General features: G+C 43.8%; 1 protein-coding gene across 3 annotated transcripts; it reads right to left on the reverse strand.

Moving 5' to 3' along the window:
• Positions 1 to 457: 457 nt before the first annotated feature.
• S1PR1 (sphingosine-1-phosphate receptor 1) lies at positions 458 to 10,401 on the reverse strand. 3 transcript variants are annotated; one of them, XM_087719224.1, is made up of 3 exons: positions 10,150 to 10,401; positions 8,511 to 8,735; positions 458 to 4,545 (listed from the first exon to the last, which is right to left on the reverse strand). In XM_087719224.1, the coding sequence occupies exon 3, from the start codon at positions 4,398 to 4,400 to the stop codon at positions 3,261 to 3,263; it is 1,140 nt and encodes a 379-aa protein (XP_087575350.1). In that variant the 5' UTR covers positions 4,401 to 4,545; positions 8,511 to 8,735; positions 10,150 to 10,401; the 3' UTR covers positions 458 to 3,260. The 3 variants fall into 3 exon arrangements, with proteins under 3 accessions (XP_087575350.1, XP_013915722.1, XP_087575349.1); XM_014060247.2 differs by lacking the exon at positions 8,511 to 8,735; XM_087719223.1 differs by lacking the exon at positions 10,150 to 10,401 and having other exon boundaries at positions 8,511 to 9,238.
• Positions 10,402 to 14,298: the final 3,897 nt, after the last annotated feature.

A 14,298-nucleotide genomic window follows, 5' to 3' on the forward strand; every position in this document is an offset into this window, starting at 1 on the left:
AAAAGAATTATGATTCCTATTCCATGTAAGCTACCTGCAATCAAATTATTCCTGCCATCATAATTTACTTTTTCTCACTCAGCCTTCCGCGGCTTGGTGTCTGACAGATTACAATTCCTAGCTAGTAGGCTAGGGAGGGAGTTGTATCCCGGAACATCTGGAAGTGATCAGATTGGGAAATTCTCATTTGAATCTTGGCTTGTTGATCTAAGAGCCGATATTAAGATATTTGGGATAAACCCTACAATTCAACACTTTCTCAAAGTAATGTTTGCCTGTAACAAATGAAATTGTTAGGGTAGATAGATCCATGCATCTCATACATAGATGCAATGATTAACACTGAGCTGGCCTTTCAATGCAAAAAGGAAATGAGGAACTTCCATAGAATTCTTCAAGTATCCTGCCAAAACTACAACAGAGCCATGTATGACATCAAAGGAAGGATAGCTCAATGTGCAGTTTATACAAAATCCCAGTTTATTAATATTTAAAGGTCAATGAAGCTATACTGTACAACCAAGTCAGAAACATTTTACATTTTTTTTAAAAAAAAAATTGCACTGAAAATAATGCTAAAAGGGCCAATAATCTTGTTTCTGGTGTCCTCCAATGAATTCAGCCAATACTTGTACGTGGGCTGCAGCTACTTTGCATAACGCAATAAAGCTCAATGATGCAATATTGATGGATTAACAGCCACAACAGTAGCTGCCATTTTCTTTTTCTTTAATTTAAACTTTGGATCCTCCCGGATGTAAAACATGGCCTCTTCCACTGAACTCTGATGATTTTAGGAGTTTCATCCCTCGCACATACACACAGACACTCACTCATTGATTTTACCCTTTTGGAAATCCTTTCTTTCACACAACTATTGTAAGTACAGAAATCCACAATATCCTCCTTTGCAACGGATTGATCTTAAGTGGAAAAGACAAACGCATGTCCCAAGAAATTAATGTGGGGACCCTCCATTCAAGTTTGGATCGACGCATGGATTTCTCGCAAAACTGAAGACAACCAGTCCAGATATAAAATAGCATCTATGCTTATTAGCATCTCTACGTTTTATATTGACTCAAATTAAAATGTACACATACATACACAAACACAAAATAGCAATTAATGCTGTAATAAAATACATTCATTTAATGCAAATAATACTTTCCATGAACGGACACGGATTTGCAGTCAGTGGACACCGTTTAAAACGAAAGGAAAAAAATAAGGAGTATACAAGGATTTTAAGCGTGGACATTTGCCGAAGTTGCAGAATGGCCCAATCTTATTTCTTTGTTCCTTCTCAGAAGTCTTAATATCTGTGATTCATCTGTCAGCCTAAACTAGATCTCAGAAATCAATACGTAAAAATGTTGCACATTGAGGTAAACCTCCCCTTAGTCATGTATATATTCATACCTCCAACTAACCAGGAAAAAAATGTATGGTGCCAGAGGACATCTAATAAAGTTGTTGATTCCAAATGTGTGGCAATATGAGAAAGAAATAGTCCATGCTAGGGATTCAAAGAAAACCATCAAATTGTAATGCCCTTAGCCAAAAGGTTCATCCATATTTATAATGTAGTGCACACTTCTGACTACATTTCGAAAAAGGTGTAACACAACTGCAAAAACTGTAGGAAAGGGTAACAAAAGAAACTCGAAACTCGAATATCTTCCTTAGAAGATGATTACGAGAAATGAATAGCGACATCTCTTAGATTTATATACCACTTCATAGTGCTTTACAGCACTCTCTAAGCAGTTTACCGTGTCAGCATATTGCACCCAACGTTCTGGGTCCTCATTTTATTGACCTCAGAAGGATGAAAGGCTGAGTCAACCTTGAGCTGGTCAGGATCAAACTCCTGGCAGTGGGCAGAGTTAACCTGCAATACTGCGTCCTCACCACTTCACCACCACGAATGAACCATTTACATAGCAAAAGAAAATAGGAAAATCCGTATGCTGTGTAGAAAGAAAACAGGGGAAATGGGTATCCTTCACAAAAACATTAGGATTCAGATAAAATCATCCTAAGAAGTTGATTGGAAGGAGAAGAAAAACAAAAGAAAATATCTTGTTACACAGCACATAATTAACCTCATATAATTTATTATAAGACAGGGCAATGGCCATTAACTCAAGTGGTTTTTTTTAAAAAGGAATGAATAAATTTATGGAGAATTGGTATATCAAGAGCTATTAATTTTGAAGAGCTTTAGGTTAGAACAGCCTATCTCCAAATATTAGTTGCAGACCAACAAGTAGTAGAAGGATATGGCTCTATCTCCTGCTTGCAAGCACCCCAGGTTCAACTGTTTGATCAATGGGGGGCAGGAGGAAGAGTAAGGAAAAATATGTATCCTACACTAAGATAAGGGAGGTCATATAACAAAGTTGCCTGGAGGAAATTAAGGTCTCCAGCAGGGCCATTCTTAACATTCTTAAACGGTTAAAACGGTGTGTATAATGCTGCTGTTAAAGTTATTAAAATGCAACTCGTTACTGAAAGCCGCATATTTATCAGCTTTTTTTTAAAGGTTCAAATGACACATCTATTAAGTCCAGACTAATTCACACGTATCACAGTCTCAACTAATCCCTTGAAAACTCAACTACAACCAGGAATATGGGGGGGTCTATGTTCCTCGGAGTAACCCACAACAGTCTCCAGCGCCTAAATCCCATTGACTCTCCACTGATGATTAAGTGCCAACGGGGTACACACAACGGAACAACTCTTGAGATAAAATCCCACCCCAGTTCTCTTTCTATTACTCAGAATATACTAGCACATTTACTTCCCTTGACCAAGGGAGTTAACTGGAGAAGACTGTCAATCCAATACAGCAAGAACTTTGTTTCGGGGGGTTCAGGAGTTTTACCTGGCGGGAGAGCGGGGAGGGAAACCATTTGAAGATATTTCTCTCCTTCCCCACTCATACTCCCATTCAAAGGCACTGCTTATCCAAGTGTCCATTTTTTTTCAGAGATGTATAGAGTTTGAATATTCCTAGCAACCCTAAGTTGCCTCAGGGCAAACCAACACACAACGTTCTCCCAGAGAGGAAATATTTTTCAACGGACACCATGTGTCTCATTGCCAACAGCTGGACCCCAATCAGTACTCCATTTCCCCTTCAGACCAACTCGTTCTCACTCTCCTCCTTCCGCCTGGAGGCAAGCAAGCAGAGGTATCCCCCACGTGTCAGCCTTCCAGCGGCTCAGGCCCTCCATTTTGCCAAAAAACTCCTAAGACGATGAGGTGACATTACCGGAGGACACAATCGTTTCTGGAGGATCCCCCTCATCTTTCTGAGGATGGGAGGAATTGTCAGATTTGCTTCGGCTGAATTCTATCCCTCCGATGATGGGTCTCTTAACTTTGGCCCCCGAGTCCGTGGCGGGACACGTACAGCACCACACGATCTTGATAAAGGCCCTCCTCATCTCCTTGTTGGTAAGCGTGTAGATGATCGGATTGGTGGCTGAGTTCACAACTGCTAGGACTAAGAAATATTCAGCCTTGAAGAGGATGGGGCAAGCCTTGACTTTGCACCTCACGTCCAGCAACAGAAGAATGAACAAAGGGGTCCAGCAGACAATGAACACGCTTAAAACGATAATCACCGTCTTCAGCAGAGCCAGTGACTTCTCCGAGCTCCGGGTAGCTTTGGCCACATTCTTCCGGAAAGTCAGCCTACGGCTCCGTGTCCTTACCAAGATGTAGATCCTACAGTAAAGGATCACAATGGCCAATAAGAGGCCCGTAAATATACTGGTGCAAAAAAGGATATAATGCTTATGATAAAGAGGCAACACGGTGGAGCAGTTCTCCAGGAAGCCAATGCAATTCCACCCCATAATAGGGAGACCCCCTAATATCACAGAGATGACCCAACAGCCGCTGATGAGCAAGAAGGAACGGAAACTATTGCTGCCGTTATGGAGCTTCATCTTCAACATGGTAATGTATCGCTCAATCGCAATAGCCAGCAGGCTGAAGACTGAAGCGGACAAAGCCACGAACATGCTTCCTTCTCTGAGAAACCACTGGGCAGGAGTGAGGGTGTAAGTGGTGGAGCCGGACAGAAGGATGTTAGCGATGTACGCCACTCCCGCCAGCAAATCTGAGAGCGCCAAGTTGCCAATAAAGTAGTACATCGGCCTGTGGAATTTCTTGGTTTTCCAAATAGTCAGCAGAACGAAAATGTTCTCGAGGATGATGAAGCAGCAGATGATGATGAAGACCACCGATGTGGCTTTCATCCCACTTTCAGAATTCTCGTTCAGCTTCCCGGTGTAGTTGTAATGCCTGCTGATGATTTCGTAGTTGAGGTAGTCACTGACGGCGCTCCGGACCTTCATGTGGGGGGTCCTGGCAGAGTCCATGATTCCAGCCTGGACTGCAGGTTTCCAAGCAACTGGTGAGACGTGGTGTAGAAGGACAAGTCACTTGTCAACCCTCCTGCTATGTCCGAGGTCTGCAGTTCCTACAGCCAGTATCTCCTCTTGGGTAACCTCAGAAACCAGGGCCCTTAAAAAATCAAGGGAGACAAAGCAAAAGACAATTAGCTAAAGAGTGTTTCATTTAACACTCAACACAACGCAAAATCCAATAAGAGGAAATCCCAACATCAACTGCTACAAAGGTGTTGCAGTCTTACTTGTGTAGAAAGAAAGACTATGAAGCAACAGTGGTTTGGTTCAATTCTATGCACTGCCCATATTTGACTGGATCAGTGGTGGGTTTCAAAAAAAATTGGAACCTACTCTGTGGGTGTGGCCTCCTTTGTGGGAGTGGCTTGCCGGCCATGTGACCTGGTGGGAGTGGCTTGCCGGCCATGTGTTTTCTCTCTCTCTCTCTCTCTCTCTCTCTCTCTTTCCTTCCTTTTGTCTCTCTGTCCCTTTTTTCTTTTTTCTTTCATCTCTCACTCTTTTTCTTTCTTTTTTCTTTTTTTCTTTATTTATTTCTTCCTTTCTTTCTCTTTCTCTCTCTCTCTGTGTCAGTCAGTCAGTCAGTCAGTCAGTCTGTCTGTCTCTCTCTCTGTCTCTGTCTCTGTCTCTGTCTCTGTCTCTCTCTCTCTCTCTCTCTCTCTCTCTCTCTCTGTGTGTGTTTGTGTCAGTGGTGGGTTTCAAAAAAATTGGAACCTCTTCTGTAGGTGTGGCCTGCTTTCCGGGTCCACTGGTGGAACCTCTTCTAACCGGTTCGGTAGATTTGACGAACCGGTTCTACGCAAATAGGTGCGAACTGGTAGGAACCCACCTCTGGACTGGATACACTAACTACGCATAAGGCCTGCAAAAATAATAGCTTTTATCTATGTGATCACCTACGTTTACTACACTGGCTAAGAAAAGCTGTTCTATGGTATATCACAGGTTAAGTGTTAGAACGCACAACCGCAGCAGTCACACAGCCCAGACACTGGATACACTCACACATTAATGCTTGTAACCATGAGGATCCGTTGTCTATTTCTACTGCACACCACAAATTGTTCTGATTTTTGCAATGGTGACTAAATTATATCACAGCAGGTGGCAGCACCTAGCTATGCTTGGCTGATTTTGAGAAAGCAAAGCTAGCTGGACCTGGATAATAATTAGATGGGATACCATCAGGAAACCCTTCGGAGCGCAGACCTAACTGGGAAATCAAAGAAAACAAACAACACGAAACCACAAGTAGGAAACAGCAAACCGTTTTTGTCTACTTCTGCCAAGCAAAGCATATGGATAGGCCCCGGGAGTCATCAAATCTGAAATCATCTCAAGGCAGGCATTCCCTTCTTAGCCAAATTAGGCAGCCTGCAACCATAACAGCAATAATTTGTTTTTTGTTTTTAAGTCACCCGGGATCATGAAAAATGAGATCTTTTTCGATGCCCGCTGATCTTGCTGAAAAACAATTTGAACGCATAAATTTAAATCCCAGTTTCGAAAGGCAGAGCTTGAAAACAATGAAAGGAAATAGGAATCACTCAGAATTTCTGGGGCAAGAAGTTCCCCACCTAATTCCGCGGCAACTTCAGTTTACAAGTCACAAACGCAACTTATCCCTGTCTGTCCCAGATACACACACACCAGGGAAACTAACCTCAACATCCCTGTTCATAGCCAAGTATGAAAACTTTCTCGCTCTTCAAGGGCAACCCAACGCACCTCAATTTCAACAACTTAGCTTACTTGTCCCTGATGGCAGCCTAAACAATTTTAATTCCTGAAACATCTTTCTTCAGGTGGCTGAAGTAATGGAAAGAAAATTGTTTCGGTTGGTTCCACAGAAACAAAAGAAGCAACTTAAGCTTCAAAGAGATTCTCTTGTGTAGCAGAGGCTTAGAAAAAAGGTCATCTTGGAACAATGGACTAATTGTATCGGTTAAAAATAAAGATGACCATTAAATTGGAGGGACTATTTTTCCTCCCATTGCTCCATCACCAATTTCAGATCTCTGGAATAAATTCAGCAAAAACTTAGGGGACAAAAAGAAAATCCCTTGAACTTTTATAATTGGGAGCAGAGAGAGGGGGGGGGAAGGCTGATTTTGGGTCACAGCCTAGCATGTTGTTTGGAAGCTCATTTCCAACAGCTTGATTAGTTTGCACATGGCATTACTAGATGAAAGGAAGTGTATGGAAAGATATAAGTAAACATTCATAGTGTTTACACTGTATTTAAATTAGGCGATCAGGCCAACACAGAAAGCAAAGTTAAAACTTTCACTGGGTGCAGATGTTTTAGGATAGTAGAGAATGAAAGTTACCATTTATTTGCGTTCCATTCTCTCTGATGGAAGATCTTACAGCTTATTCTTTCCTCACTATAAGCCAGGATAAATGGGGTGGGGTGGGTGGATTTTTCAAAGAAACACACTGGACTTCCTGATAGATGATCAATTCACATATAAATCTTTTGACTTTGAACACGCATCATGCCAGCCTCTATGCCATATGTACAGTAAATCATACCTAACTGCTTAAATAGCCGGGTTACCTAACACACACAAAAAACCCGGCATGTATCATGTTCTGCGTAAGGTAACCCAGCTATTCCACAGAACGTGACAGATACATGCCGTTTCTGTGTTTGGCAGGCCACAAACATTTCGCCATTTAAATCTGTCCATTTTTCTGTCCACCCCCAGATGTGGAACATCTGTTCTGAATAGGACTGTGGACCAGCCGCAGAAGTTTCCTCTCTCTCCAGCCATTCCCTTCCCAACACAACCTCCACTCTAGGAAGCAAGAGACAGGGGTACCCATATAAACCCAGAAAACACTCAAAGAATTAGGCTAATAAATAGGCAGATCGAAATCATGCCAACCCATCTCCGTTTCTCCAAAGCATCGACCACTTTGTTAAACTATATGCTGATTTACTTTAAGATATATTTTAAAGACAGCAGGGAGGGTCCTTTGTTTTGAACTTCAGCCGAACGCAGACATGCCTCTCAATGCCCCCCCTTAAATCTCTGCACAAGACTTGTGAAGGGGCATTTAGTTAACTTACGGGCTGAAAGAACCTCTTAAGAACCCATCCTTCTACAACCAAGTTTTGTTAAAACAGATTAGAACCTCCGGTGTAAAAAATTGAAACTTTTGTGGTACAGAAGTTAATAGAAAAAGCCGGAATGAAGGGGGAGGGACGGGAGGGACTGACTGCCAACCCAAATCTGGAAAAAGCTCTAATCTCTAATGCACAAATAAAGTCCTGATCTATGGATCATCCAAAACAACCCTGTTTTTAAGTCATGCTCCTTCCACCATCCCTTCTAAAAACTGAGCCTGTTTTCAGTTCTTGGGGGAAGAAGAGGCAATCCAACTTCTGCTGCCTTCTGAGTTTGCCTCCCCTCCTCCTCCATCGCCAGGTAGCATGCAGCATGCAAATCCAAGAGAGCTTTCTAATCACATCAAATACCCACGTGCAACTTTCACCCAAGGGAACATCCCTGCAAGGGATGACCCTCTGGGGCCATTCAGAAGACCAGAACATAGTCTATCCCACAGACTTTTACCCAAAGGCTCCTATTCTCTAGGCTGATAGCATCTGCATCACCACCAGACAAGAGGGGTAAATTGCTTGTTGGAGTTGTTTTGCACCCCCCCCTCTCTGTCTCTGTCTGTCTCTCTCTCTGTCTGTCTGTCTCTCTCTCTCTCTCTGTCTCTGTCTCTCTCTGTCTCTGTCTCTCTCTCTGTCTGTCTGTCTCTCTGTCTGTCTCTCTGTCTGTCTGTCTCTCTCTGTCTCTCTCTCTCTCTGTCTCTCTCTCTCTCTCTGTCTCTCTCTCTCTCTCTGTCTGTCTGTCTGTCTCTCTCTCTGTCTGTCTCTCTCTCTGTCTCTCTCTCTCTCTCTGTCTCTCTCTCTCTGTCTCTGTCTCTGTCTCTCTCTCTCTCTGTCTCTCTCTCTGTCTCTGTCTGTCTGTCTCTCTCTCTCTCTGTCTCTCTCTCTCTCTCACACACACACACCTTCCATTCCCGTTAGCTCCAACATTTTTTCCCTACCTTTTTAGCTGGTATTCTTCCCCCGTCTACGCGCACAAATCCAGGCAGCCACATTTCCCAGTAGAGTCCACCAAATTAAACTCCCAGGACTGAAGGTTTACGAAGCACCCCCGTTCTCTGCAGCAACCCTAAGACAAGAGTGCGGGGCTAAAAGATTTCGCCACTCAAGACGCCCCTCCAATAAAGTTAGCTGGTAGTTCAAGCGCAAGACTCCTCCGCCTTTCCCTACGTTCAGCGTCCGGGAGCAAAAGAAAAAAAAAGAAAGTTGAGTGGGAATTTCGCCCGGTGTCGCAACGCGCGCGCGCAGACTCTTCCAGGGAAAGGTTTGCTAGGACAGGTTTAAGTCCAACGTAAACTTTTCCGCCGCTTCGTCCCGATCCCTGATGAAAATATCCAGGGGGGAGGTTCCCAGGAAAAAGAGGGGGCTGGGCGGGAGAGGAGGGAATGTCAATGCGGAGAGTGAAGGCTTGTTCCCTTATGGAAGTCCATGCTCACCGAACAAAGCCAGACTTTCCAGCCCAATGGACACGCCACCGGGCAACCGCGACTTCAATCTTCCCTTGCAATCCCACGCTTCATCCTACCAGGCGCTCTTTCCCAGGGATCCGGGAGATTTGCAGCCCGAGGAGGCGTTGCAAACCCTCGATCCCCCCCCCCCCATTGCTGCCGGTCGCCTTTGAAAGCGTCCCCCGGAAGGCGGAACGCAAGCGAAGCGCTTGCAAAAATAAGGAGGAGGAGGAGGAGGAGGAGGAGGAGGAGGAGGAGGAGGAGGAGGAGGAGGAGAAGAAGAAGAAGAAGAAGAGTGAGGAGGGAGAGGAGGAAAAGGAGGAGGAGGAAGAAGAAAGGATGAAGAGGAAGAGAAGAGGAGGAGAAGGAGGAAGAAGAAGAAGAAGAAGAAGAAGAGAAGAGGAGGAGAAGGAGGAAGAAGAAGAAGAGGAGGAGGAGAAGAGGAGGAGAAGGAAGAAGAAGAAGAAGAAGAAGAGGGGGAGGAGGAGGAGGAGGGAGAGGAGGGAGAGGAGGAGGAGGAGGAAGAAGAAGAAAGGATGAAGAGGAAGAAGAAGAGGAAGAGAAGAGGAGGAGAAGGAAGAAGAAGAAGAGGGAGAGGAGGGAGAGGAGGAAAAGGAGGAGGAGGAAGAAGAAAGGATGAAGAGGAAGAAGAGGAAGAGAAGAGGAGGAGAAGGAAGAAGAAGAAGAAGAGGAAGAGAAGAGGAGAAGGAAGAAGAAGAAGAAGAGGGAGAGAAGAGGAGAAGGAAGAAGAAGAAGAAGAGGGAGAGGAGGAGGAGGAGGAAGAAAGGATGAAGAGGAAGAAGAGGAAGAGAAGAGGAGGAGCAGGAAGAAGAAGAAGAAGAGGAAGAGAAGAGGAGAAGGAAGAAGAAGAAGAAGAGGGAGAGGAGGAGGAGGAGGAAGAAAGGATGAAGAGGAAGAAGAAGAGGAAGAGAAGAGGAGGAGCAGGAAGAAGAAGAAGAAGAAGAAGAAGAAGAAGAAGAAGAAGAAGAAGAAGAAGAAGGAAGAAGAAGAAGAAGAAGAAGAAGAAGAAGAAGAAGAAGAAGAAGAAGAAGAAGAAGAAGAAGAAGAAGAAGAAGAAGAAGAAGAAGAAGAAGAAAAAACTGCAAAAAAAGATCCGTCGCTCAACTCTTACCTCGCTCGCCCGGGACGCCGCTCTCGTTGGAGGAGGAGGAGGAGAAGGAGGCGGCTGCATGGCTCACCCTTCCCCTCGAGCCAGGCCCACCCGTCGCCCCCCTTGCCTAACCAAAGCGGGGCTGCCTCCCGAGCTCATTGGAAGCCTTGGCCTCCCCAGCGTCGTCCGGGTCTCCCCCTTCCCCTAAATGCCCATTTCTCCCGAGACGGGCTTTCACTCGGGCTGAAGTTTTCTTCCTCCTCCTGCCCGGCTTGGAGACGAGGAGAATGTGGCCGCTCCGATTTCCACCCAGCGGCTCCTAAAGCCGGGCGTAGCCGCGGAAGGGTTAACACCTGTTTCCTTTCGCCGCTGGTTGCGCTTTCAAAGTTTTGCCTGTTTGAGTGCGGGGTGGGTGCCCGGGAGGGGAGAAGAGCCTGGCAACCGCCGGCGTGGGTGGGGAAGGGGGATGCGGGGGAAGCTGGCTTGCTGGATCCCGAGGCTTCCCTAGATTTTGTCCCAAGTTTCCTGGCATCTTCCCTCCCCTCGTTCCCTTTTGAATGCAAAAGAAGTGGAAGAGAAGAAGTTGCTAAGAGCTGCTCTCTTGCTTTAACTTATTTAATAGCAATAGCAGTTAGACTTATATACCGCTTCAGAGTCAACGTATCGCCCCCACAGTCTGGGTCCTCATTTCACCCACCTCGGAAGGATGGAAGGCTGAGTCAACCTTGAGCCAGTGAGATTTGAACCGCTGAACTGCAGATGAAGTCAGTCAGCTGAAGTACTGCACTCTAACCACTGCGCCACCTCGGCTCTTCCAACTTTATTTAACCAACTTAAAGTTAACCAACTTTATTTACTGTTTACCCTGTAAGCAGCAAGAGACACAATGGATGCATACTTGATAGAGGATTGGGGATATAATGTATAACTTTAAGTATATATTACAAAGCTATCTTGTTGATAAGTAATCTTAATAAGGAAGTAATTAAAAATTGGCATATATATGAAGTGAGTATTTAGAATACCTTGTTGAAAAAGGAAGGGATAACATCTTTGTTTGAATGTATGATGTACAAGGACGATAATGGACATAAGCATACTCGATAGTTGATTGGTGGAATTATGCATGATTGAAAATAGTGGCATACAAATATAAATGGTTGGTTAAAAAAAATTCATATCGGGATATGTGATTATATAAAGGTATATTGTTATTAAACAGACAATCAAGAATGTAAGGGAATTAGGCTTATTGGGAATACATACATACATACATACATACATACATACATACATACATACATGTTGTATATGTGCTGATAAATAAATAAAGGGAGATTTATCAGCACAAATACACAAATGTAACAAAGGCAACAGTAAAAATATTGGGTTTCTGTCGTGATGGACTCTTGTGACGAGCCGATTGACAGATGATGAAAGCAGTTAGCTTCCTCCCATAATTGGGGCTTACCAGGGGTTGTAAAAATCTAATAGATACCTTTCACCCTGGCTTCGCTGATAACGGATAAGAGCCTGTGGCCTAATGGCTAAGAAGTCTGCCTAGTATGTCATATAGCCCAGGTTCAAATCCCAGTAAGGGTATGGCTAGCTGATGAGAGCTAAATAGCTTGAAATAGATCTATACGTCTCCCTTTATTTATTTATCAGCACAAATAAAAAAACACAAATATAACAAAGGCAACAGTAAAAATGTTGGGTTTCTGTCGTGATGGACTCTTGTGAGTCTTGATAAGTCACAACCCCCGGTATGCCCAAATATGGGAGGAAGGTCACACTTCCATTCTCTGTCCTTCGGCTCGTCACAAGAGACCATCCAGACAGAAACCCAATATTTTTTTTACTGTTGCCTTTTTGTTACATTTGTTATATTTGTGCTGATAAATAAATAGAGGGAGACTAGTATAGATCTATTTCAAGCTATTTAGCTCTCATCAGCTAGCCAGGTTCGATTCCCAGCAAGGGTATGGCTAGCTGATGAGAGCTAAATAGCTTGAAATAGATCTATACTAGTCTCCCTCTATTTATTTATCAGCACAAATATAACATACATATATGATCTTTATATATATATATATAAATTGTAATTGAATATACACTGTACAATGAAAGTGATGTACCTAGTTATATTAGATAAAAAATCTGTGATTGTAAATGTAATTGAGAATATGGATGCAAAAACACTTGTAACCAGACGACATGCTGTATGTAATGGATGATAATTTTTTCTAAGTTGTTTTTTTTAATGTTTAAAAATAAAAACAAATTCCTCTCAAAAAAGAAACAATGGATGGAAACTAACCAAGGGGGGGAAGCAACCTGGAACTAAGGAGAAACTTCCTCACAGTGAGGACAATGAACCAGTGGGACAGAAGTTGCCTTCTTCAGAAGTTGTGGGTGCTTCATCATGGAAGGTTTTTTCAAGAAGAGACTGACAGTCACTTTGTCTGAAATGGTGCAGGGTCTCCTGCTTGAGCAGGGGGTTGGATTAGAAGACCTCAAATGTGCCTCATCTAGTCTGACTTTAGGGTGTTTTATGATCACTCGAGCAGAGTTAAGCAAGGGTTAAAAGCCTAAAAATTCCTGACGTAGGTGAGGCATGTCGTTCTCTGCCTCCTCCTGTAGAGGGCGCTTTTTAGAGGCTTTTTTAAACAGTTAAGCAATAAGCAGAATCATCCACGGTGACTCGGGCAGCAACTAGCTCAGCCTGACCTCAGCTCTTGCCTTTTTCCTTTCACATTTTTTTTTATTTTCATGATGACAGTGGTGAGGCTCTGCCTCCCCTGCCTTGTGAGCTCCACCATGCATGCATGTGCGCCTCCTGCTGACCAGCTGGTCTTTAGGCCTCTGCAGCGCATGTGCAGGGGGCGGGGCCTTCCCAGATCTCCGCAGGCTCCCCCCCAGGGCCCCCTACTTTTCTCCTCCATTTCTGCCTGCCTGCACCAACCTGCAAGCCAAAATGGGGCATGGGGGCACGGCGCGAGGTGCCCGTTTTGGGCCTGGAAAGCCTCCTGCACCAACCTGGAAGCAAAAATGGGGCATGGGGTGCTTGCATTGCATTTTGGGGATTGTACATTCACACATATTATGGGCCCTTGGCACCCAAAAGGTTAACCATATTTGTTGCACAAATGGCAAGGATTGGATACAATCCATCTTCTCCATTTTGTGGAAATGGATTCCCAGAAGACAAGCGCCGAACATGGCTATATCAGGTGTGCAAGAGAGTTACGGTATTACCTTCTCCATTCAGCAACTTGGGTTCAAAGTATGAGTTAAGAGCAGCCGATCGGCTTTTTAAAGACGTTGTAGGAAAGGAACCACGCTAATCTATAGCAGTCAAAAATCGGGTTCTGGATTAGCTTCTCATGCATCTATTGATTCTGCATCTGATAAAAGTGAGGTTGGCTTCACCAAACTTTATGCTTCTTAATACAATTTGTTAGCCACAAAAGTTGCTACCACACTTTTCTCTTTTGAAGTCAAAGGCAGACAGCGTCCTTGAGGAAATCCTGTCTCCTTAATTCATGGTCCGGCTGTTCTTTCTTGTATACAACATTCACAAAAACTTCCTGGGAAAGGACTGAATGTTGTCAGTTGGAGAATACAGGCGTAAACTGTTGGCAAGTTATTCTAAGTTCAGCCCTGAGCATCTTTCATTTCCAGGGTGGATACAAGAAACTTATTTTAGATGTGGGAGAACTGTTATCAGTCACAGCAGACATTATTGTAATTGTCATAATCTTTTCACAAGAAGGTGAAGTGACAGCTGTCAGTTCTTTACTATGTTTTGGCCTTCATATGCATCATTTCTTCCCAATAACGTATGACGTAATGTATTTATGTGGGGATCCAAACAATGTGGCCTTTTGCAATTGAACAGGTGGAGATTTTTTTTCTGCATTCAAATTTTGTAAGTGCCATCCAAGATTTTTGGTATGCCATCCAGTGTGCTGATAATCATTGGGACCAGACCACAGCCAGTTTATGCCATGATCTTTCAATTTCACTTTTCAGATTTTGATAGTTTGTGATCCTTTCCAATTCTTTGTCTTCTACTATTTCCTGGTGTTGCCACATCAATTATCTAAATCTTTTCTTTTCAACCACATTTAAATCTGGTGTGCCGTGAGTCAATATGTTATCAGTCTG

Source organism: Thamnophis sirtalis, unplaced genomic scaffold (assembly GCF_051295495.1).
Source record: "Thamnophis sirtalis isolate CommonGarterSnake01/CBP01778 unplaced genomic scaffold, rThaSir2_p1.2 scaffold_7, whole genome shotgun sequence".
Classification (NCBI taxonomy): Eukaryota; Metazoa; Chordata; class Lepidosauria; order Squamata; family Natricidae; genus Thamnophis; species Thamnophis sirtalis.

What these genes read in the sequence shown, in the direction of transcription:
- S1PR1 (XM_014060247.2), bottom strand. Translation starts at nt 4,400, where the DNA reads ATGGACTCTGCCAGGACCCCCCACATGAAGGTCCGGAGCGCCGTCAGT.